The 23,876-nt window shown below is 34.7% G+C and overlaps 2 protein-coding genes across 3 annotated transcripts in view; one reads left to right on the forward strand and one right to left on the reverse strand.

Moving 5' to 3' along the window:
* Positions 1 to 2,038, reverse strand: part of LOC141453736 (uncharacterized) — a 31,611-nt gene extending 29,573 nt beyond the window's left edge. Inside the window, exons 1-2 of one of the 2 annotated variants that reach the window (XM_074127291.1) lie at positions 1,932 to 2,038; positions 1,144 to 1,190 (exon numbers count right to left, since the gene is read on the reverse strand). In XM_074127291.1, coding sequence (XP_073983392.1) covers positions 1,144 to 1,190; positions 1,932 to 1,973 — 89 coding nt within the window. In that variant the 5' untranslated portion in view covers positions 1,974 to 2,038. Of the gene's footprint in view, positions 1 to 1,143; positions 1,194 to 1,931 lie in introns of both variants that reach the window. The other variant, XM_074127290.1, reaches the window with a different exon arrangement.
* The window catches only part of stw (laccase), a 169,909-nt gene that overhangs the window by 88,512 nt on the left and 57,521 nt on the right, over positions 1 to 23,876 (forward strand). The window lies entirely within an intron of this gene.

Raw genomic sequence — 23,876 nt, forward strand, 5'->3', positions numbered from 1 at the left:
CAAGAGAATCAGGAAGTGGGTGGTGCGCATTGCAGAATTACAAATTGCGGTTAAGAACTCAATAGCGTTGCGGGGAAGGTGACGGATGACTTCAGAGGTAATAAGGTCATGACCTGAAGATTTTATTTTATTTTATTTTTATTTAAAGAAGAGTGGTCAATGGAGGAACTTTTACTTCGGATGGTATAAAAGTTTAGGAGGAAGTTGTAAAGGGATGCGGGATGTGTAAATATTCTAGGGCTTGAATTGCTTTGAACAGGATCAGATGAAAGATTTTCTCCATGGAACCGCAACAATAAGGTAATACAGCTAAAAATTTAAACTTAGCTTTCACTATTTAACCACTTAATTGAAATCATGTTACAATATAAATTTACATACATCTGTCATTGGCGTCTGGAGCCTTTTCGTGCACTGCATATCTGTGCAACTACATCACTAAGCGTAACCACTGGCTGACTCCAGCTCACCTCAAGGCTGGATAACAAATATACTGACAATTACATACCTGGTACAGTCGTGTTTTCCATTTATAAATGAAAATTAAAGTTTTAATCAGTTTACAGTCTCAACAGAAATTATTATGACAGCATTGATCTAAATTGCTTGATAGAAATTAATTATTATTCAACCGAAATTACTAATAAGAATGTACAAGTAATTACGCAGATTAAATTCTCAAGCTATTATAAAAATAATTAACTATGATTTATATCTAAATTAATTAAGAAAAATATATTTTTGCAATGTCACGATTACTAATAAAAATTAAATATAGTAATAAAATGTTGTAGATACGCGAAAAAAAAGAAGTTTTATTTTTAAATCTGGCACAACGTAGTCTTATCTATTAAGACAATCTACCCTTTCCTATTGTCTTATAAACACAATATGAGATAGTTAATAATAATTCATGCATTTATTCAATACTTTCCAAATATGTTATATAATAATAGCTTCAATGTTTTTGCTAGCAAAATACATTTACAATTTTCAATATACTGATATTTAAAGTTAGGTACGAAAATCTGGGGTGCACACTCATTCTTTAAGTTCTAACTCATTAATATTCTTCAAACTCTGATTGTTTGAGTTATAGTTAATTCTTACAAACATTATAAAGTTTGTAAACATGTACATTACCTGTAATGAAACCTGTTTGATAGGCGCACTTTAGCTGCTCCCAAGAACTGCTTAAAAACAAAATTAAAAAAAAAAATTATAACAGTAAAAGTGATATAAATGTACATAATCTACACAAGGAGTTCTCAGAAGGAGCCATTTTCGAGAAATTAAACAAGCCAATGAGTAAAGACGAATTTATACTGTTTTTCTTCAAACTCGATTTCAGCTACACATTCAACACCCTTTAAAAGTATACTAAAGTTAGTACCGTGTATTTCATCAATATACAATAGAACATTAAAGGAGATCTACCAACCCCTATTCTCAGAAGTAACCTTCATCAAATGTTATTGATCTAAGAAAATTAAAATAAGTACATTAAGTTTAAATATATGTTGTTTAGTTGCTTGGGATTATTCGTTATTGTTATTTGTTGACTTATAGTTATTTACCTCTTGATTTTTACATTTTGTCGATTATTTATTTGTTTGTAACAATATCTATATATTGTAGCCTTGTTTATGGATCTATGTTATTGTTTCTATGAGTTCAATATATGTTTTGTCATTGTTTAAAAAGGAATTTAAGTTCGGAGAAAATGTACATCCATCTTTAACTATAGGAGACCCACAATAATTTATTGCCAATAGAAAATTTTTCGCAGCCTAGAATTATGTGTTCCGCATCGATTTTTACATTTTTTAGTGTGAATTGAAAATCGTGTATGTTTCGTCACAGAATAATTATCTTTAATCCGTACGTTAATAGAAAAAACGTGAAAGAAATTTGATAAAATTTCCACTTACAGCAGCTCGTAGTACTGGGCTGTAATTCCCACTCCTTGACATCGATCAAACTGATATACTGAGCGGAATTTATCTATTTCTTAATTCCATTTTGAACAATAGAGGGAACAGAAATGTAACCAGAGGACGTAGTTTGCCAACTCTGGTGTCTCCCACTCGAATTCCCCCCCCCCCCAAAAAAATTTAAAGAATAAAATAGGCCGAAAAATAGTTCTAAATAGCTATTATAATCTGGGGAAGGGGAATTTTGCTTTTTAAAGCCAATTATGTACACCCTTTATAAAAATAAAATGCCTTTTCTTATACAACTAATAATCGAGGTCCTTGATAGAAAAAAAATAAACATGGTAACCTATAACAAACAAGCGGCATGCTACTCGATCAAAATACACAATATTGTAAGAGGCACATATGCTCCTTGACATGTTTACACATAGTGTGCTCACTAAATATATGACCTTAATGATATCGTACGGCTAATACTGATAATAAACTTCATTTGTCTGGATGTCATCGCAGTTATACAAACATTAATATTATCGAAATTTTATTTTATTATAAGGAAAATATTTAGCTTGCCAATTTTTTTTTTTAAATCGATTTATCAGTCGATTTGGCTGTTTTTTAAGGTTGTAAGTTTTTGTTATGTTTATGCGTACATTTGTGTTTACACATTTTTAGAAATTCACTGCCTATTCATAAATAAGTAAATATGATGATGCAAAGCAAATGGTGCGTGAAGAGCAGGAGGTAAGAAACTACCCAGCGATAGCACTCTCTACAGGAAATCGATGGTAATGGTGATCTTCAGACCTCAAGGAAGTCTCCTGGCCATTGACGATTCATTGTAGGAGATATAGAATGTTACAGTTTAGCTATCCTTACTTACACTCAAATTTTAATCCCTGATTTCTCACTTCCTAATGAAGAAAACTTAATGGAGTTTTGCACAATTATAGAGAACTATAAACTCTATAATTGTGTAAGATGCCGTAATACGATATCGACATGGTGGATCGTCAAAAATTACAATGAGAAAACGATTTGAGCAAGTAGAGGCTGCAGTATTTGCAAGTTGCTGTACGAATGGGATGTTAAGGTCGTTTTGAAGACTTGGGTTAGTCACCGTAGAAAGGAGCGTCAGCTATCTGTCGGAGTAGTATGGATAAAACTGTTTGCACAATCCGTATGTTTTTAGGTTTGGCTGAACCTCCAGAACAGTACTATACGAGGTGTGTTCAAAAAGTAGCGGGAATTTTTAAATTTCGCGGGTTTGGAGAGTCTGATTGTAAAATTTTTTTTTTATTATGTTGGTACACATGCCCCTGAAGTACGATAAAATTTTCAGTAATATTCATTGTTTACTTCTTAAGTAGCAGCCGTTAAGGTTAGACGTGTTTTTCGAGCTTGGCGATTTTTGTTTGTTAAAAAAAATGGATCAAAGAATTTGTATTAAATTTTGCGTAAAAAATGAAATAAAGTGTAATAAAGTGTGTGAAATGTTAATAAAGGCATATGGTGAGTCTGCTATGAGTAAAACAAGGATTTACGAGTGGTATAAGCGTTTCCAAGATGGCCGCGAAAACGATGAAGATGACGAACGACCTGGACGTTCAAGCACATCAACAACCAATGAAAACGTGAAAAAAGTGAAAGAAATGGTTATGAACGATCGCCGAATCACAATCAGAGAAGTCGCTGATGATGTTGCCATATCAATTGGCTCATGCCATGAAATTTTTTCGGATGTTTTGGGTATGAAACGTGTGGCAGCAAAATTTGTTCCAAAATTGTTGAATTTCGAACAAAAACAGCGGAGAATGGAAGTTGCTCAAGAGTCACTCAATGAAGTCGACAACGATGCGGATCTACTGAAACGTGTTACGGATTATTGCTGGGTTTACGGATATGATGTCGAAACTAAGGCTCAATCGTCCCAGTGGAGGCATTCTGGATCGCCAAGACCGAAAAAGGCTCGACAAGTGCGGTCGAATGTGAAGGTTATGCTCACTGTGTTCTTCGATTTTAATGGCATAGTGCATCATGAATTCTTGCCACAAGGTCAAACAATCAATAAGGAGTACTACCTACAAGTTCAACGCCGTTTGCGTGAAGCAATCCGAAAAAAACGCCCGGATTTGTGGCAAAACAATTCATGGATTTTGCACCACGATAATGCACCCGCTCACACTTCATTGCTTGTTCGTGAATTTTTGGCCAAAAACAAAACTTTAACGATGCCCCAGCCTCCATATTCGCCAGACATGGCTCCATGTGACTTTTTTCTATTTCCAAACATAAAGAGAACATTAAAAGGCCGTCGTTTTACAAGCATAGATGACATTAAAAGCGAATCGCTGAAAGAACTGAAAGCTATCACAAAGATCGAGTTTCAGAAGTGTTTCGAGGATTGGAAAAAGCGCTGGCACAAGTGTATTGTATGCGAAGGGGACTACTTTGAAGGCGACAATATTAATGTAGATGAATAAATAAATATTTTTTTCAAAAAACGAAAATTCCCGTTACTTTTTGAACACACCTCGTATGTCCATACAGGTGTTGGAGTATCGTATTGTAGGATAATATTATAGAGTATTAAAGGTAAATAAATGGTAGCCGAGCGGTTAGAGGTGAGACTTGCGAAGCTAATATTTATTGTGGTACAGGGTTCGATTCCCGGTCTTTGGCCTTGGATTTTATTTAATGGTAAATAAAAGAAATTTACAGTAAAGTACGTTTGCTAGTCGCCTCCGTCCACGACACCTAATTGGTAGTTGGACGTAAAGCCCGCCTGAAAATAATATTAAATCTGAAAGTAGTATTTTAATAATGAAAGTTATAAGGGTCTGGCCAGCCACGTTTTATTTAATAATAAAATCTTACTTGTCCTACAGATACTTCCGAGTGCAAATAGGATCTTCTTTCTCCCCACTTAAACCTATCGTCGCTGGAGTTCCACAGGGCAGCATTCTGGGTCCTATTCTTTACTCCATTTACACTTCAGGCATACCAACACCACACTTCTCACTTACGCAGATGATACCGCCTTACTGTCTACTAGTCATCATCCTGTTCTTGCTCACAGAAATCTGCAATCTCAACTCTCCTCATTAGAACAGTGTTTCAAGAGATGGGCTATAAAGCTTAACGAAACTAAGTCGCAAAACATCACCTTCACTCTTCGTCGCATTACTCTTCTTCCAGTCTACTATACCTAACTAACACCTCTACCAGTAGTGAACGTTGCCCGCTACCTTGGGCTTTACTTAGACCGAAGACTTTCTTGGAACCCCCACACTAGGCTTAAAAGAACAGAACTAAACAGACGCTATCGACTACTTAAAAGACTCAGACGATAGATCAAAACTCTCTCTGGACAACGAAAGACTGATTTATACTTCTATTTTGAAACCCATCTGGGCGTATGGAATAGAGCTGTGGGGTTCAACCAAACGCTCCAATCTCCAAATGATTCAATCTCTTCAACCTAAAATACTTCGAACTATTAGCAAACGCTCCATTTTATGTCTCCAACCTGGACTATACACACTGACCTTAACATTCTATTTGTCACCCAAGTTGCTAAAACACGATACAGAAAATTCCACTTCAGCCTGCAATCTCATGTAAAACCTCTAGCTCAAAATCTTTCTTCTAGAACTCTTCCTGACAACCCGGACAAGACGCCTTATGAGACATTGGCCTCGTGATCTCCTCTCTTGTGAAGAGAGTGACTAACCATACAATGTTTTAGTGTGTTACCACTGGGTAACTTCTCCACTCGTTACCTTATCATTTATTACTCTATTGTATCATTATTACTTATAACGCCATCGTGATGATTGTAGCATAATAAACGCAAAAAAAAGTAATAATAATGGTCGGGGACCAATGATAATTTCTATAAAAAAAAATGTAAGTTTAATGAGTGAAATTTCTTAAGTGATTATCAACTGTTATAAAGTGTTCTAAAGTGCAGCGGAGTTTTAATATCTTCAGAAGGGTGGACAAAAAATTAGAAACAAACAATCAACTTCACAAGCTTTTTCGAACATTGGCTGAAATTATTAGCTGAAGTATGAATGAAATATTGGGTACTAGCTGTTTGTCGTTTAATCAAACAGTTTTTAAACTTTAAGTTTTTGCTAAGCAAATTAGAATTAGAATATCCTGGCCTTATTGATTTTTAATAACTAAAACTTCGTTTTTTTAAAGAAAATACTTCTAATAAATCTGTAGTTCTAAAGGAAGACAGATTCTTGAAAACGTTGAAATGAAAAGTTATTTATATTGATTTAGATATTTACCTGTTTGAATGTAAAGAGATAAAACGGAGATTTTCTAGGTGAAATGGAGCACTTCCAACAAGCCGTCCATATCCTACCAATGACATTGACTTTCTAATCCCACAAACTCACGTACGATTGTATGTGTCTCGTGTACTTTAATGTGCCTTGTCATTTTCGTCCTTTTAAGGCGTAACTAAATCGTTCTTCACTATTATTGTATTTATTCTGAAAAATCATCTTAGAATATATATTCTGATTTAAATAGTTAAATTTTTTTTTTTTTTTTTTTTTTTTTTTTTTTTTTTTTTTTTTTGGCGCATCAACAGCTGAGGTCATTAGCGCCCGGAGCTTTTTCCAGTGCACTGCCGGCCTCCGGACAGTGTTCTCTCGTTACAGACAACACTGTCCATCACCGGACAGTGAGCTGTAAGAAGCTCCTAGGAAGAGAAAATCTAAGGGTCAGCTGCTGGATTCGAACCCGGGACCTCCGCGTGGGAGTCCAGTATGCTAACCTCATAGCTAATCCCTTCCCTTAATAGTTAAATATTATTCATATTTTGATCCTTTAGAATCGCGCGAGTAAAGGTCGGTGGGAAATGCAATAGATATTGTTTGTAGAAGACGGAAAATAAGATTTCCCATTTACCATGCTTTGAAAGCCTCAGGAGTCGCTCACCTCCTCTGAAGTCTTCAGTTTTCTTGAAATTATTTATCTGAGTATTTTGCTCTCCCCTAATGTTGATAGTATTCTGGGATTCTCGTTATTTCTCTTTTCATTGTGACTTTAGCCAGTGACTATCTTAAGCCAGTCTTTTTCATTTAGAGCGCCGGTGATTATAATCTAGGAGACACTCTCTTCTTTGTGTAATACGTAGTAGCAGAATATTTGAATTATGGCTACGGGGTTGCTGAATTGATTTTAAAACAGCCTTTAGGTAGTAGGCTCAAGCAGTTAATATATTTAAAGGCATAGAATTTCAGTACAACCTCGATTAACCGGCCCTCGATTAACCGGGATTCGGATTAACCGGGATCATGTTGAGTCATCATAAGAACTCCTGGATCGGCGCCGAAACAAAAGTTAATTTTCGGTGGTGACAGGAAAATTTTTTTGTCTTCCGATGTAACATAACTGTAGGCGTGGCAGCAACTCTTTTATACTTGATTTTCTTGAAGGGTCATTATAACTATAAGTATGGATGTAAAAACCCACAATATGGTGCAATTAGTACTGAATTTCTTGGGATTTACCTCGGTCTTACAAAAGACCATGGGATGGCAAAAATAAAAAATAAATAAATAAAAAATATTTATGTAAAAAATGAAAAAAAGAATTGCCGTGTAAGATAGGAGTTGATCTTTGGGACGAAACAGCAATGTATTACTATGTAATACTGTGTATTCGGTTTAACCGGGATTTCAGTTTTCCTGGATGGTTATAGCCGGAGGTCAGCCCGGTTAATCGAAGGTGTACTATGTTAGCAATGACTCAAGATTTTTGATTTTCAGAATACTTTTGAAATAAGTATAGAATAATAGACTAATTTAAAAATTTACGATTTAGAACCAGCTAGTCAATTAAAAAAGTAGACAAATGGCTGTCTAACAACTTGGTTCACGTTTGAAAGTTAGATTCTCCAGTTTACTGCGACCAAATTATACAAACTGATTCGCGTCTTCTTCATCTAGTTTATCCCCTAGAATGAACTATAAGGTTGATGGACGAATCCTTTCAATCTCTTCACCTCAATAGCTTACTTAAGTTTTTGTATATCTTAAAAATCATTTTCAATTGCTTAATTCCTGTTTGAAATGATCAGCTTTTCGTTTCTGATGTCATTAAACTTACTTTTAATTGGGCAATTGTTTCTTAAAGTGCCACCCTTCCATCAAGGTGAAGATTTAGTAGGGTAAAGGATATGACTTCTTCATTCGTTCTTTCACTCCAGCATCTTAGAGCCCTTCTTACGTTACTTCAATCCCCTTCACCATTCATTTTATTTGACTCAATCTTTCTTTAAAGCCTATCAAACACCCAGAGTCTCGAAAATGTAGCAATTCATCCTAAATTTTGTGCTTTTGTTGCGGTGCATACAGTACAGAAAAAGGTGAGGCTGCCAAAAGTGTTCAGAGTGATGCCTAAATACTCCCAGGTGACCGGCAAAGCCAACTCATAACATCCTGGACTTGGTGGGATTGTTACATAATTTGAATTTAAGAAATACATTTCACAGGACCAAAATTATATAGCGTTAATAAAAGAAAAAAAAAACCTTAATTTTAATTATTCGAAGGATTAAATTACTTCTCTCTTAAAACAGATGCTCGCTGAAACACCTAAAATAATTAGTAATGTTAAGACTAATCGATATTCACTTCCTAAATCGATGTTTTTTCCTAAAATATGATGCAAGCACATCACTACTTTATTAGCAATCATTACCTTGTTCTCATTTCAAGCAATAATAATTTGTTCTTTTAATTTTCAGGTGAGAATCACATGAAATCTGATGACCATCCAGAATATTGGTAAATATAACTCCTAGATTTTAGTAACTTCCTCGTACGAACACCAAGTAACTCTCGTATCTCCTGATACTTAAAAGTAGCTGGCAATAAAAATTTTAAAGTTTCAATTTGTTACTTCATTTTTTAATTAATTTATTTTTATTTTAAGTAAAAGAGTTTTTTTCAAGTGAACTGTAAATATTTTAACAATTATCTGCTCTGATTAATTTTTATTTCGCTGCTCTTCTTATAACCCTACTGTTCACTTTCTACTCATTGCACCTACCAACCATTGTTTGGTTTGCTGCAGGAATCTATCCTAGGTTGCTTCTATATTTAGATTATCATTGTCTTTTTCATGGAAGAATGGAAATTCTGTGAAACAATGTTTAAATATTTGTGGTTTGTTAAACATCACTGAAAGAAAAAAATTATTCAACTGTAAAATCCGCACATCACTATCCCTTACAGTAACCAAAAATATTTTGGTAATTTTTTTTTTAAATTTGAAATTTATAGCATAATTTTGGTTTTATATGCTCACATCCTACATTTACAACTCTGTCCTTCGTACTACATATTTTCCTCTATCCTGGAAGTATTCAATGGTGCGAATGATTCCGAAACCGGGAAAACCTGCTCACCTTCCCTCATCCTACAGACCAATCAGCTTACTGCCGACTCTAGGAAAAGTTCTTGAAAAACTGTTACTTAAGCGTATTAACCAAATAGTCGGAGTTTGGTGTTATACCAGACCACCAATTTGGTTTCAGGCGTCATCAATAGTTCAACGATGCCACCGGGTTGTTGATGTTATTGCTTCAGCACTGGAGAGAAAACAGTATTGCTCAGGGGCATTCTTAGACGTAAGCCAGGCCTTCGATCGTGTTTGGCATCCTGGATTACTGTTCAAACTAAAAAAGCATCTTCCCTCAACATACTACCTCATTCTGTGCTCCTGTCTTTCAGATGGATTCTTTCAAGTTAGTACTGGCTCAGCAATCTCTTCTTTCTCGACAGTGGGGGCGGGAGTGCCGCAGGGGAGTATACTTGGCCCCGTTCTCTACACAGTATACACATCAGACATACCTGTACAACCCTCTACACTTCTCTGTACATATGCAGACGGCACAGCCATACTAGCCACTAGTACACATCCTAGATCAGCTTCATACAAGTTACAGACACACTTACATAAAATAGAATCCTGGGCAAAGAAGTGGCGGATTAAAATGATACTTCTTTAAAGAGATTTCGTGTGATCTGAGTAAATCTTAACTGGAGAAAGGTAAAATATTGAAAAAGATTATATTTATGAACAAATAAACATTTAATTCAAAACTAGAATTGATATCAAATTTAAATTATGTATAAAATAGGAGACATATTTCTTTACAAACTTGTATAAATACATATTGCTAAATGTTGGGTTTTTGTTCTATCCGGCGAATACCTTAACTTTACAGCATTTAACTCAACTTCTCTACTAATATTGATCTGCATAAAAAGGCCAGCCTTTATGTACGTCAAACAATTACGCTCCTATGTGACCGAAGGTGAGGGAATTCATACTTTATTTAGACCAACCTTCTTACTTCACTTACATAAACTTCAAATTCATAATTTTAAATATTTTTTATGTTATAATTTATGAAATGAAACATTGGTTTAAGTATAAAGACCAACATTGTACACATTACTTCTGAAAATAGGAAAATTATTGTGTTTAAAAATAAAATCATTCGGGAAAATGGTAATATAATGAGAAAAATATTTACTCGGTCACAGGGCTGATCTTGTTTCCAAACTACAGTCACACTACCATCTCCCTTTAAAGTCTCCTAGATAAAGCCTCCTCTCGTTCTTTACGAAGTCTAGGGTTAGCCTAAGGGTACGTTCACAACGGAGTTGTGAGCATAGATGATAGCGGAGATGATAGCAGTGATGCATCAGCGCTTATAGAATAACCTAGTACATTCTTATGTGAGCGTGCACAACGAAGCTTCCACTAGTGACTCATACTCGCTTCTATAAACGAGCATAGATGATAGAATTGAATTTTTCATTTTTCTGTTAGCTGAACTCCAGTATCGGAGCTTCAAAATGGACGTAGAAAAATTATTTAGTGCTTTCTTTACTCATTATTTTTGGTTATTATTTTATTATTTACTTTTAAACAATATTTTGTTTTTTAAATCGTGCTTACATTTATTTTCATGCGTATTTATTTGTTGTTTTTTTTCAATAAAATCATTACTTACCTAAGAGTAATCACTAGTTTTTCTTCTATGGTTATAGGATTTCCATGACAATTTTTCCAAAGTTTTCTTAATTTTGACCTTATTTTTTCTAAAATATGGTCGAATGTGAGTGGACCCATCCTCACATATTCAAAAAAAACGATCCGGATAATTTCTAAGTTCCTTATATAAATGGTGAAATTCACCCAAAGTACTTCGTTTTTTATTTATGGGATGTACATGATATTTTCTAAAGCGTTTTTTCTTTAAAATATACCATTTGGTTGCTGCTGAACATAAAAACTCTTCTTCACTACTCGGGCATGTTGCATGTATCACAGCTCCGTTGTGCACACTAATCAGCGATTATATTTTACTCTATCAGTTATCATCTCTGCTATCATCTGTACTCACAGCTCCGTTGTAAACGTACCCTAAGATGTTCTAGCAATTGCAAAGCTAGTAAACTCTTCCTCATTATTTGGTCTGTTCAAGGGTAATCAACTCAACCTAGGAAAAAAAGAAGTACGAGTAATAGCGAAGACTTCTAGTTTTAGCATGCAGTTCCTCGCTTTTTTTAAAACCCAAAGTTTAACTTTCGTTTGTAACTATTAAAATATTTCACAAAGTTATTTCTAATAGTAAAGTGCAACAATATGGAGATATTGTCTGCATAGCTCAATGCAATTCGTTGGAGGACTGCATAAAACAAAACACTGATTTAAAACAATTTGATATGAACCATCCCAACACGTTTTTTCTGACCACACTTTACACAATTAAATTTACTTAAGCTTAGAATTCAAAAAGATGGTTGACTTCAATATAACAACCTGATTTCCCAGAATTCCATTGATCAGTTAATATTCTTTGTAAAAATACCGCAAACCAAAAGCATAGATAGGCTTAAAAAATATTTTGTCAAAGGACAAATAAAAGCCTTCAGCAATTAGCTAGAAAATGACGGTAAATTCGGGGGAAAAAAAACAGTTACAGTGCGAGATTTTCTTCCTAAGATAATTAAGAAATTTTTCAATTTACGTGAAATAGCGGGTGGTTGAACTGTAAGTTGAATACGGAAATGGATTAGTGATATCTAAAATGGGGTCTTATCTATGGTTAAATTGAATTGAGGAGTGCTCTCCTCAGACCTCTGAATCTTTTTGGAAGTAGGGTGAAAGGTTCCTCCATTATTGGCTTTTCTCACAGTACAAGTATTTTCTCACAGAAGTAAGAACGTTGCTTGTTTTCTTCCAATAATATGCATGAATTGTAGATGATTTCACTTCTCTAATAAACCATTACAAATTAGAATCCTATTTATTCAAACATTGTCTAAATATGTGAATCGGCTTCATTGCCGCTGGAAGTCCAGGTGACCATGTAATAGTTCATTATTCCACATCCGGTCTCCTTTCTATTTCGTTATTGTATTTAAGCCTTGAAAACCGTACGCTCCGCTCTCCAACTTATTCTTCGTAAGGAAATCTATAATGTCTTTTCAATTCTTTGATTCCAACAATATGAATCCATCATTAAGTTAGGTGATTTAAATAGAAATCGGAAGTTATTAAATTGATGTTTTCTTAATTCAATTATATTTTTAACTAATCTTTCCTTCACTTACCTATTATCATCTATATTTATTTTTTTCTTAACATTATCCTGAACATTTATTTTATGAAATTTATTATCTGCCGCTCCATCTTGTTTAAACATTCTTTCTAAACTTTTCGCTGCTCGTAGTTCAAGCAGAACTTGGCAATTAATGGATGGACCGTATTTACCGATAACTTAATCGTTACAGATCGATAGTGAAATAACAATTTTCATTTCTCTTCTAACGGAGGTATTTAGAAGACAAAAACAAACAAATAGCGGCAACGATTTTTTTATTAGATTGTAATGCCAGCCAAATATTATAACTGATTTTTTTTTTCAAATTTAGTTAAAACTTACCCTCCTGTCCTCTTCAACAGCAAGCCTCTACCTTGCACTAGATCTGATACGCTGCCTTGAGCTCTTCATAGACAAACGACTCGCGTGGGACTCACGCACTAGACCAGTGATGGCGAACCTTTTGAGCTCAGTGTGTCAAAATTTTGAAAAATCGAAACATAATTTTCGTGGCGTGTCCACACATCACAAAAGTAAAGACTAATAAAAAAAATAGAAATATTTATAATTTTTTTAAGTTAATTATTTGTTTAATGCCATTTAAAATACAAAAACCAAAACCCGAAGTACATGTTTCCAGAATTTGGCATTTTTATATTAATATCAATATTGAAACAATGTATTTAAATGTTTTTAACATGTATATTATTATACTTGTACATGCACGTCTGATTTCAGAATTAAATTATTAATTATTATTAACGAAAGTAATAATATTATTAATAACCAACTCTGGCCGTTATGAGAGACAAATATTTGAATTATGAAATTTTATCTTTTTAGATGCATGTCACCAAAAATGAGCTCGCGTGTCAGCACTGACAAGCGTGTCATAGGTTCGCCATCACTGCACTAACATAGACAAGCATTGACAAAACGTGCAAAACTTCTTTACTTAGACGACACTCCAAAGCGACCATAGAACTCTTTACGATTGATTTATAGTACCATCATCAAACCTACAAACATGCGGACTGTACAGATATTTCAAAACTACTCCGACTGATAGTTGACGCTCCTTTCTACGGTGACTAACCTCACTCTTCACAACAACCTCAACATCCCCTTCGTACACTAACCCGCCAACACATCCACAAGTTGCATACTCTACTTGCCGACTGAATCGTCAATAGCCCCAAGACTTCCTTCAAGTCTGTAGATCGTCGTCATCATCGATTTCCTGTAGAGAGCGCTACCGCTGGGTAGTTTCTCTCCTCCTGCTCTTCTTGCACCGAATATACTTATCTTCACTGTTCATTTTTACTTACAGTGCATAATCATGTTCAGATTGTACATTACAAAATAATTTTTTTAAAAATAAATAAATACAATTTTCGAAAGCTTCATAATAAGTTACTGTTAGTAGAAAAATTTTAATACATAAGATCGGGAACAATCATTTTGAACGATATTTGCTTTGAAAGAAATAATTTTCTTAAAGTTTGTCTCTATTGGTTAAATTTAACAAATAAAAAGTAAAGGTTTTATTTGAGACACAATATAATACGTAATACATTTGATGTCATGGTCCCTTGGAGAATTTCTCAGTGCACTGCTGGCCTTTCGATTGAGTTCACTAATTAATTTAAGGCAACACTTCGTATCAAAAAATAAACGGGTCTGTAGAAAAGGTTCCTTGGGGGATGGTATCAAGAGATACCATCTTCCGATTTCTGGGTCTTGTACGATACTTCTATGCTAGTCTCAGCGCTCCATTTTATTCGTTTCTTATGTACACAACTTATTAAGGTAATAGTTCTTCAGGGCTGAACCAGTCTCCACAATTACTAGTTTTTCGAAAGTGTACTACCAGTCTGGCCGTCATGATTATAGACATTATAAAGTAGTCGCCTGAAAATAAGCAGGCTGTTCAACATTACAACTTATTACTGTAAAGTTCCGTGTTCTACACTAGTAATATGATTGCCTACAGTAGTATGGATAACTCTGACTAGACCAGCTCAAAGAAAATTTAGTTTAAGATATAAGTTGTATTTACTTATTTGTCCTTGCCATTTCATTTACGGGTCCAACACATTCTAATCTAAATTTAATTTATGTTAATGATAATTTTACTGAAAAAAAAAAATCACACGCCAATCATTTTGTGCCATTTTAATGATTCCAGCCTGCTGTATTATCACCATCTTGCTGTATTATCGCGACAATTCATAGTCGTCCAGAATAGATAATAATTACTGTCAAGTTTTATTACCACCATAGCTTCAACAATCTATAATAATAACAGAAATTTTGTAAATATTTTATTTAACTTCCGTTTTCAAAAACAAAAAAATATGAAAAGTCTATTTAATAAAGTGGTACACTTTCGGCTTTCGGTTGACCGATTTTAATCAAACGTTGTCGCGTCCCCTGATGCAAAAATAAGCAAAATATCAAATTTAATCCATCCAGTTTGAGTTATTTCGTTCTTAGGGACATCAGGACAGATATTCCTGTAAAAACTAAACTAAATAAAAATAATTTCAAAACTATTATTCTTCAAGATTAAGAGAAAGTGATTAACTATAAATTTTCAAGGTCTCTTCGTTGTGTTTGTTGATAATTATTATAATTTAATTGTGTAAACAATTAATTTAAATAAACAAATTATTATTAATATAAATAATTTAATTGAGAAAAATAAATAAATAATAATAACATAAAAATAGGGCTGTCAATAAATATTTTTAATATCATAATTTATATAGAAAAAATGAATTTATTATGCAAAATATTCATTTATTAGTATGGAATCCATGTACATTACAATTACGCGCACATTGTAAATTAGAATTTTATTTCCTAATGTGAAAGGTCAAAGTGATTTTGTGAAAAGGTCAAGTTCTTCAATCGAATGAACGTACTAAACGTCTGATTAGATATTATGTATTATGTGTTATGTAAACATAATTTTCAATCCTCAAGAATTTGTACCAAACAAAGATAAAGTTTTAGACAATGATTATGGACTTATTTGTATCATCCTTAAAAGTATCATTAGACTAGATTTATTAGATAAACGGGACTATTTTTTTTTATTGTTTCATTACAAGTACGAGGGTCGTTTGAAAAGTCCGTGCAAAGTCAGAGAGATAGCACCACTGGCGCGTATCGAGGTTATGTTTAGTTAGTAGCATCTCTTGGAAGAACACTCACCAAGTTTCAGCCAGATCGGTCTATTTATTTGTGTTTGGCATTCGTTTGAATCGAGGAAGTCGAGTGATTTTCAAAAAATGGACGAAAAAGAATTTCGTGTGTTGATTAAACACTACTTTATGAAAGGCAAAACGCCTCAGGAGACTAAAGAGAAGCTTGATAAACATTATGGTGACTCTGCACCTTCGATTAGAACAGTTTATAAGTGGTTTCAAAATTTTCGGAGTGGCCATATGGGCACAAGTGACGTTGGACGTTCTGGACGCCCTGTTGAGGTTACTACTCCAGAAATCATTGATAAAATCCATGATATGGTGATGGATGACAGAAGAGTGAAGGTGCGTGAGATTGCTAGTGCTGTGGGCATCTCGAATGAACGGGTATATAATATTTTGCATCAACATTTGGACATGACAAAGCTATCCGCAAGATGGGTGCCGCGATTGCTCACGCTTGACCAAAAACGAAATCGTGTGAAGTGTTGCAAGGACGGTTTGCAGCTGTTCCAGAAGAATCCGCAAGACTTTAAGCGTCGTTTCGTCTCTGTGGATGAAACATGGATACATCACTACACTCCTGAGACCAAAGAACAATCTAAACAATGGGTTACCAAGGGGGAATCTGCGCCAAAAAAGGCGAAAACCGTTCCTCCGGCCGGAAAGATTATGGCGACTGTCTATTGGGATTCGCAAGGAATAATCCTCATCGACTATCTGGAAAAGGGTAAAACTATTACAGGTGCATATTATTCATCGTTATTGGACCGTTTGAAAACCGAGCTGCAAGAAAAACGCCCACGATTGGCCCACAAAAAAGTCCTTTTCCATCACGACAACGCACCAGCTCACACCTCAGCAGTTGTGGTCGCAAAATTAATGGAAGTAGGGTTCCAACTCGTTTCACATCCCCCCTATTCTCCAGACTTGGCTCCCTCGGACTACTATTTGTTCCCCAATATGAAGAAATGGCTGGCGGGAAAAAGATTTTATTCAAACGAGGAGGTGATTGCAGAAACGAATGACTGTTTTTCAGACTTGGACAAATCCTATTATTCGGAAGGGATCAACAAACTAGAGCAGCGTTGGACGAAGTGTATAAGCCTAAAAGGAGACTATGTTGAAAAATAAAAAAGGTTTACCCCAAAAAATTAAGTAGTTTTTATTTTTGCACGGACTATTCAAACGACCCTCGTAATAGTAATGAAACTATTGAGATCATATCAAAACATTTTTGAAATTGATTTCGCACCCAATATATCCGTTTTTGAGGCCCCGTAAGTACGAAAAAGTTTTTTTACCTGCTACGTTTTTCTATAAATTTGTATACTAATTGAATGTACACCAATAAATCATTAATGTTCCAATAATAATGTTCAATAATGATCAATAATTGATCAATAATTGTAATGGAACAGTTCTTCCTGGCAAAGTCGATTAAGGATACTTCTAGGTCCTTCTCCGACCGGAAAGATCTCCTTACATTTTGAATTTAAGGCGCGTTAACATCTGAGGTCAGTGGCGATCGTACCATTTTCAGTGTCAACCTCCGAAAAATTGTTCTCCAACTAAAGACAAATGCCCATCTCCAGATAGCTGGCTGTAGAGACTCCTAGGAGGAGAAAATCTAAGGGCACGCTCTAGATTAAAATTCGGAAATCCGGTTTGCTGTCCACCGCGCTAAAAACTAGCTAATCCCTACAATTAATGTAATGAAATATATATAAAAAAAAAAACCTATGGGTTATAATAATCCTTAAACTACTAAACTTAGGCCTTGGGCATACAGAAAGCGGTCTGTCACGGCGGTCTGCGATATGGAAACGTCACACAGGACGCGATTCTTTTGTTAGAGCGCTCCAGTTTGGTCGCTTCCTTCTTGAGAAGTAGTAGTGCGTTTTCTTGTTCTTTGTTTTAATTTTTATATATTGAGTATGAGCTCGGACGAAGAACAACTCCTTCTGCTATTAGCTTTGCAAAGCAAAAAGAAGAAAAGACGAAGTTGGGTGCATGAAATTAATAAGAAGAGAGAACAATTAGGGGAATACCACCGCTTATGTATCGAACTGGAGTCACATGAAGATAGGTTCTTCTAGTATTTTCGTATGTCGCGAGAATGAAATAAAAAATGAGTAATAAAGTTTCTTAACATTGGAATCTTTATTTTGTATTTACTAGGTGGCAAGGCGGGGTCACGTTGACATCTGTTATTATGTACAACCAGATCGCGGCCGTAGACCGCGTTCAGTTTGACAGAGATGATGCAACATTGTGTAATACAACTAGACCCCCTGACCGCCTCGGTCGGAGATCGTTGCCCGCCGCTACAGACCGCTTTCTGTGTGCTCTAGGCCTTACAACTGTTATTTTTATTAATATTTATTTCGGTGCTTAGTTATCTACAATCATTGGTATTCTCTCAGACATTACTTCCATTACCTTCTGATGCGCACGGTCACCACTGGACAGGAGGAATCTTCTAGAAGCACTGTAAGAAGGAGTTTTCTTGATGGAACAATGTGAGCGCAGGTAATCGAATCCTAGGGCACCACTGCGAGGTATACTCGTACATTTGTAAAAACGTTTCAGTTGAATCACAAGTTGACTGTGGCAGACTAAATTCAACCAATGAATATTATTTCAATGGATTTCCCTGATAATAATCTCCTTTATAAATCTTATTAATACTTTTAGCACAATTTCTAATTTAAATTTACAGTCTAGTTTTAAAATTTTACGGAGGATATTAGAATTACCGTGACGGAAAGCCAACTATCCGGAGAAAGTAAAGACTTCTCAGAACAAATGATGTGAAACTGATTTGCTAATAATCGATTAAACATTTTAAATTTGTTTCACTATACTTATTAACACTGTTTTTGTGGGTGTGTGAAGTAATTCCATCGAGTCTTTATGGATTGATAGCTCTGTTGTAGCCAATGTGAAAAAGGTTAATAACAAATCATTATTATTTCTGGAGAACGGGGATAGAGATTGGCCCTCTTGACCTTCATCAGGATGTTCGTCTTTTTAAAGCAGATACCAGAACACAGAAGCAGAAGTAGCTGCTTTCTCCAAGTATTTCTTCATTTAATTTGAAGTTGTCACGAAGATGAAGGCGGTGTCAATTAGTATTAGGATTGTCTGGAATGCTTGCTATCTAAATTTGGGATTACCTCTATTAGGTATTAGGCTAACTTGTATTAGGCAACTTAGGCCTAGTAGCGAAGACCAGCAACCGGTCTGAGGGACCTTTACCCCTTGGACAGGCTATTACTTTGGGCCACCATGCCACAGACGAGTAGCTTGTACTCGGTTGAGAAGAGTCTCATCCGGTAGAGCGAATTATTAGAGGTATTGGGGTCGAAAAGACCTTAACCTATTCTCAAACTCCAAACAGATGAGATCCACAGATCAGAGTAGCCAATTGGGCCAATTTTGGTAAGCTGTGGGATGAACCGAACGCAGAGTTAAGGTGCCAATCTTCTTTCTGCCAATCAAGGCACTAAATGATGTCAGAAAACATGATGATGATGTGTCAGATATCACTGTTGATATGTCATTCCACGCGGGTTCCACTGTTGACGGATGAAGCCCCTATCGATTCTTTGACAGAAGTAGAGAAAACTTCTCTTAAAGCTTGCTTGATTGCCCAGCAATTGCTAGTTGCATTGTGAGGCACTTGGTAAGTACCAGAGGTAGCCAATTCACGAAAGTGCTTGCGAAAGTGTGTAATATAGTATTACACAGTACTATGCAAAAGAGCAAGCATTATCCTGCTAAATTGACTTGATGCATTCACAATTAGCCAATTCATTAAAGAAAAAGTAGTTTAACTAAAGCCATTGTCCATAGCTGTGTTTGATAGAAAGCGGCTGCACTAGTTTGTGGTATGAGATCTTAGTCATGTCGAGACCAAAGGAGATCATATCGCGAAAATGGCTAGTGGGCGGAACCCTGGTCAGAGAGGAGGCTTGATCTACCAGACCTTTCAAGGAGATAGAATAATAAGCCACTTTTGCTGCAGTGCCTTGAAGAACAGTTACCGCCTCTTGTTTCAATTAATTCTAAGCTGATGAAGGATAATGAGGTAATTTAATAAAAACAGGGGACCGTTTTGCAATAATGAGATAGGCTAACACGCCTCGTACATACGCAGAAGCAACAGCAACAAAAGAAACAAAATCAGGTACTCGTTAATTGTCGCCAAAATTCGGATCACCTTGCCTTACTAAGTAAGAGACAATACTCTGAGAAATAGAAAGAAGAAATAATGAGCCCTTCCAGAATGAAAGAACTTTCACTAAGTTACGTGAGAAGAGGGAAATTAGAGGAACAAAGCGGATGGTAATTACAATGAGAACCAATGAGCGATGAAGCAATTATCAGGGTGAATGCTGCACTGAGCTACCTTCAATTTCCCAACTTTTAACCTAATCTACTCCTTAATTATACATTTAATTGAGTGTTTTTAAGTCATTAATTTAAATGATTTCCTTATTTTTTTTACATTTCCAAAAGATTGCCATTAGATCCATCATGCTAGAGGTAGCCATGCTTAGAATGCTTTCTTTAGATGCTAAATTGCCAAGCAGTAATTAACTTAATGATAACAAATAAGCCTTTCCTATCGCTTCGGACTTCAAGGGAGTTATGGAATCAAATTGAAGGTGATTGTGCAAGTAATTGAAACACTTCTAGTATCATATTTTTATCAAAATTCTATTTCGAATAACGTATAAGTGAATGCAATTTTAGCTGAAATTTGGCTAAGCGATTTTAAGTAAGCTAACTTAAAATAAACTAACCTGACATTGATTAAACAAAAATTGTCTTTTATAATAATAATGAACTTTATTGCTTATAAGGGAATTCCTTGTAGCAAGGAGTAGGGTACAATTTCAAATAACATATAACATAATTTGTTTAAAACAAAATACAAAATTAATTGAACTCAAAATTAGTTATACAAAGCCAATTAAATATCACCAGACGAAACTAGATTGAACATAATTTTAATATTTTAAATAACAATACAAATACTTTAATTAAATAATATTTAAATCAAATATTTCAATGTTTTAAATTTAGTAGCAATTCAATAAACCCAACATAACCTGTAGTCAATTAAGAGGTACAGTGAAAAATAGTCTGCCTCAGTCAACCCCCAAACGGAAAATCTAGCCAGAGGGCAGCTCCCAAAGTCAAAAGACACTCCACAACAGCGGCGCCAAGAAAGCAAGATCGTTCGCACCCAACGAATAACCAAAAATTAAAAAATATAGAACATAAAAATAACTTCATTCGTCGAGCGCGAAGGACCTCAGCCTCACGACGCTCGCAATGTAACAGAAGATGTCATTCAACTTCCGAAGACTGTCCACCTGCAAAACATCAATTAGTGTATTACAATCAACTTCGCCTTGGATGTATTAAAACTGTCCGGTAGGACAGTTGTATAAGGGTTGACCATCAAAAACTGCACGAAAAAGCGTAACGTTGAAAAACACCCAACTTTGACAATTTTTTTCTATTTTTCTATAAAAGATAAAATTCCCAAATTTTCTTTAAATCTTACTCCAAACCATCCTTTATAACTGTAATTTTTTTGCAACCACCCAGATGTAATAGGTTTCGAGAAAAAAGTTGCCGAAAATGAGCAAAAACGGGTTTTTCAAAAATGTTCTTGTTCTTGTTCTTCTTCTTGTTGTTGTTGTTGTTGTTGTTGTTGTTGTTCTTGTTCTTGTTACCTTTTTTGTAAACAACGTAGCGCCTAAACGCGTGAACCGATTTTCATGAATGAGGTGTCATTCGATTCGGAATTTTATGTAGATGTGCCTTTTGGGGGTCTCGGCCCTGTACATCGAATGGGAGAGGAGTTAGCCCCCTTTATGTAAGGCCCCCTCCAAAATTATTATTACTAATTACTCTGTAAATCTTGGCCCGATTTTGATAAAATTTGGTAGGATGATAGGGTTAGGGCTCCCCTACCTAACAATAAAGCGACGATCTGCTCTTACACTTGTTAAGGGGAAGTATAACAATCGTTTCAAATTATCGACACGTGAACCGATTTTCATGAATGAAGTGTCATTCGAATCGAATTTTTGTACAGATTTGTACTTTAAAAGTCTCGACGCTATGCCTCATAAGGAGGGGAGTTCGCCCCACCCAAATAAGGCCCTTTCTAAAACTATTATTACCAATATTTCTACAAAGCTTAGTCCGATTTTGATAAAATTTAGCACGAAGAAGTGATTAAAGCTCCTCTACGTGGCTGTGGAGTGCCATCATGCTCTTACACCTACTAAGAGGAAGTACTGCAATCGTTAAAATTATCAATGAGTGAACCGATTTACATCAATGAATTGTCGTTCGATTCAAAATCTTTGCCTTTTTAGGGAGAAGTACTGTAATCGCAGTTTATTTTTCTTGCTCCTCTTAAAAGGAAGTACTGAAATCGCAGTTTAATTTTGCTATTTACGTACAAATACCTTCCTATTTTATTCAAAACTCTTTCTCAAAAAAATGGTTATTGAGGATGGTTTGGGGACCGCAACTATAACCATTCTTTAAAAAGATCTCTCTAGTGGTAGTTACGGTTCCGATTTAACACCTTATCAGGTTATAATGATAGAATAGCTTATTCCAAATTTTAAAAAAATCTGTAAAGCAGGCGTAACTTTGCTAATAGACAAAAAGGAAAATTTATCCAAAAGGTACAAAAATCTCCTTAACAAAAACTTACAGTTTAAAAAGTTAAGTATAAGGGTTGATTAAACGCCAAAAGGTACACAAATCAGCAAGTACCCAACATTTCATTAATACTTCATTGATATTATTTAAGTAATTTTACCGCATTAATTTTCATTAATATTTTTTAAGAATTTATTAGATGTCACATACCCTTATGCTGGCCAGTTCATTCATAATAGTTATAATTGTGATAAAATGTATATTATATCTTCGTATAAATAGGTACTTTATTTTAACTCTATTCCAAATTATTCTTCTGATTTCTCTTTAATGTGCCCTTTATTCTGAAGTTGTCACATATACATGCATGTTAAATTAGAAAAAGACAAATTTAGAGTCGGCTACTGTTTAAATTTGAATCACGGAGGATTTAAAACAATATTTCAGTCTTGAATTCGTCTTACCGAAATATTCGTGAGCACAATTACACACAGTTAATAACAAGTAGATTATTCAAAATTATTTATTCATTTCTCAATTGTAATTTAATTTAGTTCCCCTAATTTTACTTATAGTAAAATACTGGAATAATTAGCTGTCCTAAAAATATGCATATCTTATTTACTTTATATTACATATACACAACATTGTGGGAAGAACACCTAGATGGAGAATGTAATTGAAGACAACTATATTATTTACGATAAAGCCAGATTGACTACTACATAAAATAACAATTACTTTAATCGAAGAATGAACTTAAACCGACGATTTTTATTTAAAAATAAAAATAAATAAACAAAATCATTGATGTATGTTGGTGTAAGCATTTTTTAAAAAATTTTTTGAATTTTTTAGCCTCATATTTTTTTTTTTATAACGTTTTCTTTTTCACCTGTAATCAATAGTTTGATTATTATAGATAAATAGATATTACAGTCAATCTAAGTTAAATGGTGTGCTACTTGAACAAATATTTTGTAGATGAAAATGGCCAGCATAAGGGTATGTGACATCTAATAAATTCTTAAAAAATATTAATGAAAATTAATGCGGTAAAATTACTTAAATAATATCAATGAAGTATTAATGAAATGTTGGGTACTTGCTGATTTGTGTACCTTTTGGCGTTTAATCAACCCTTATACTTAACTTTTTAAACTGTAAGTTTTTGTTAAGTTTGGATAGGTAATGGCTCCTGACAGGTGCATAAATATGGCATTTCAAGAGGATGTGTTCTAACGTCTCCAGCTCATGTAGGTTACAGACAGTGCACAATAATGTGGCATCGATGAAGTAAGAATGACCATTTATATAAAAATGTATTCTCTCAGTCCCGCTTAGTCGTAACTGCAAGATCACTCTAATTTTTTGAATGGG

This window comes from Rhodnius prolixus, unplaced genomic scaffold (genome assembly GCF_049639745.1).
Source record: "Rhodnius prolixus isolate KJV_2025 unplaced genomic scaffold, Rpr scaffold_3, whole genome shotgun sequence".
Lineage (NCBI taxonomy): Eukaryota > Metazoa > Arthropoda > Insecta > Hemiptera > Reduviidae > Rhodnius > Rhodnius prolixus.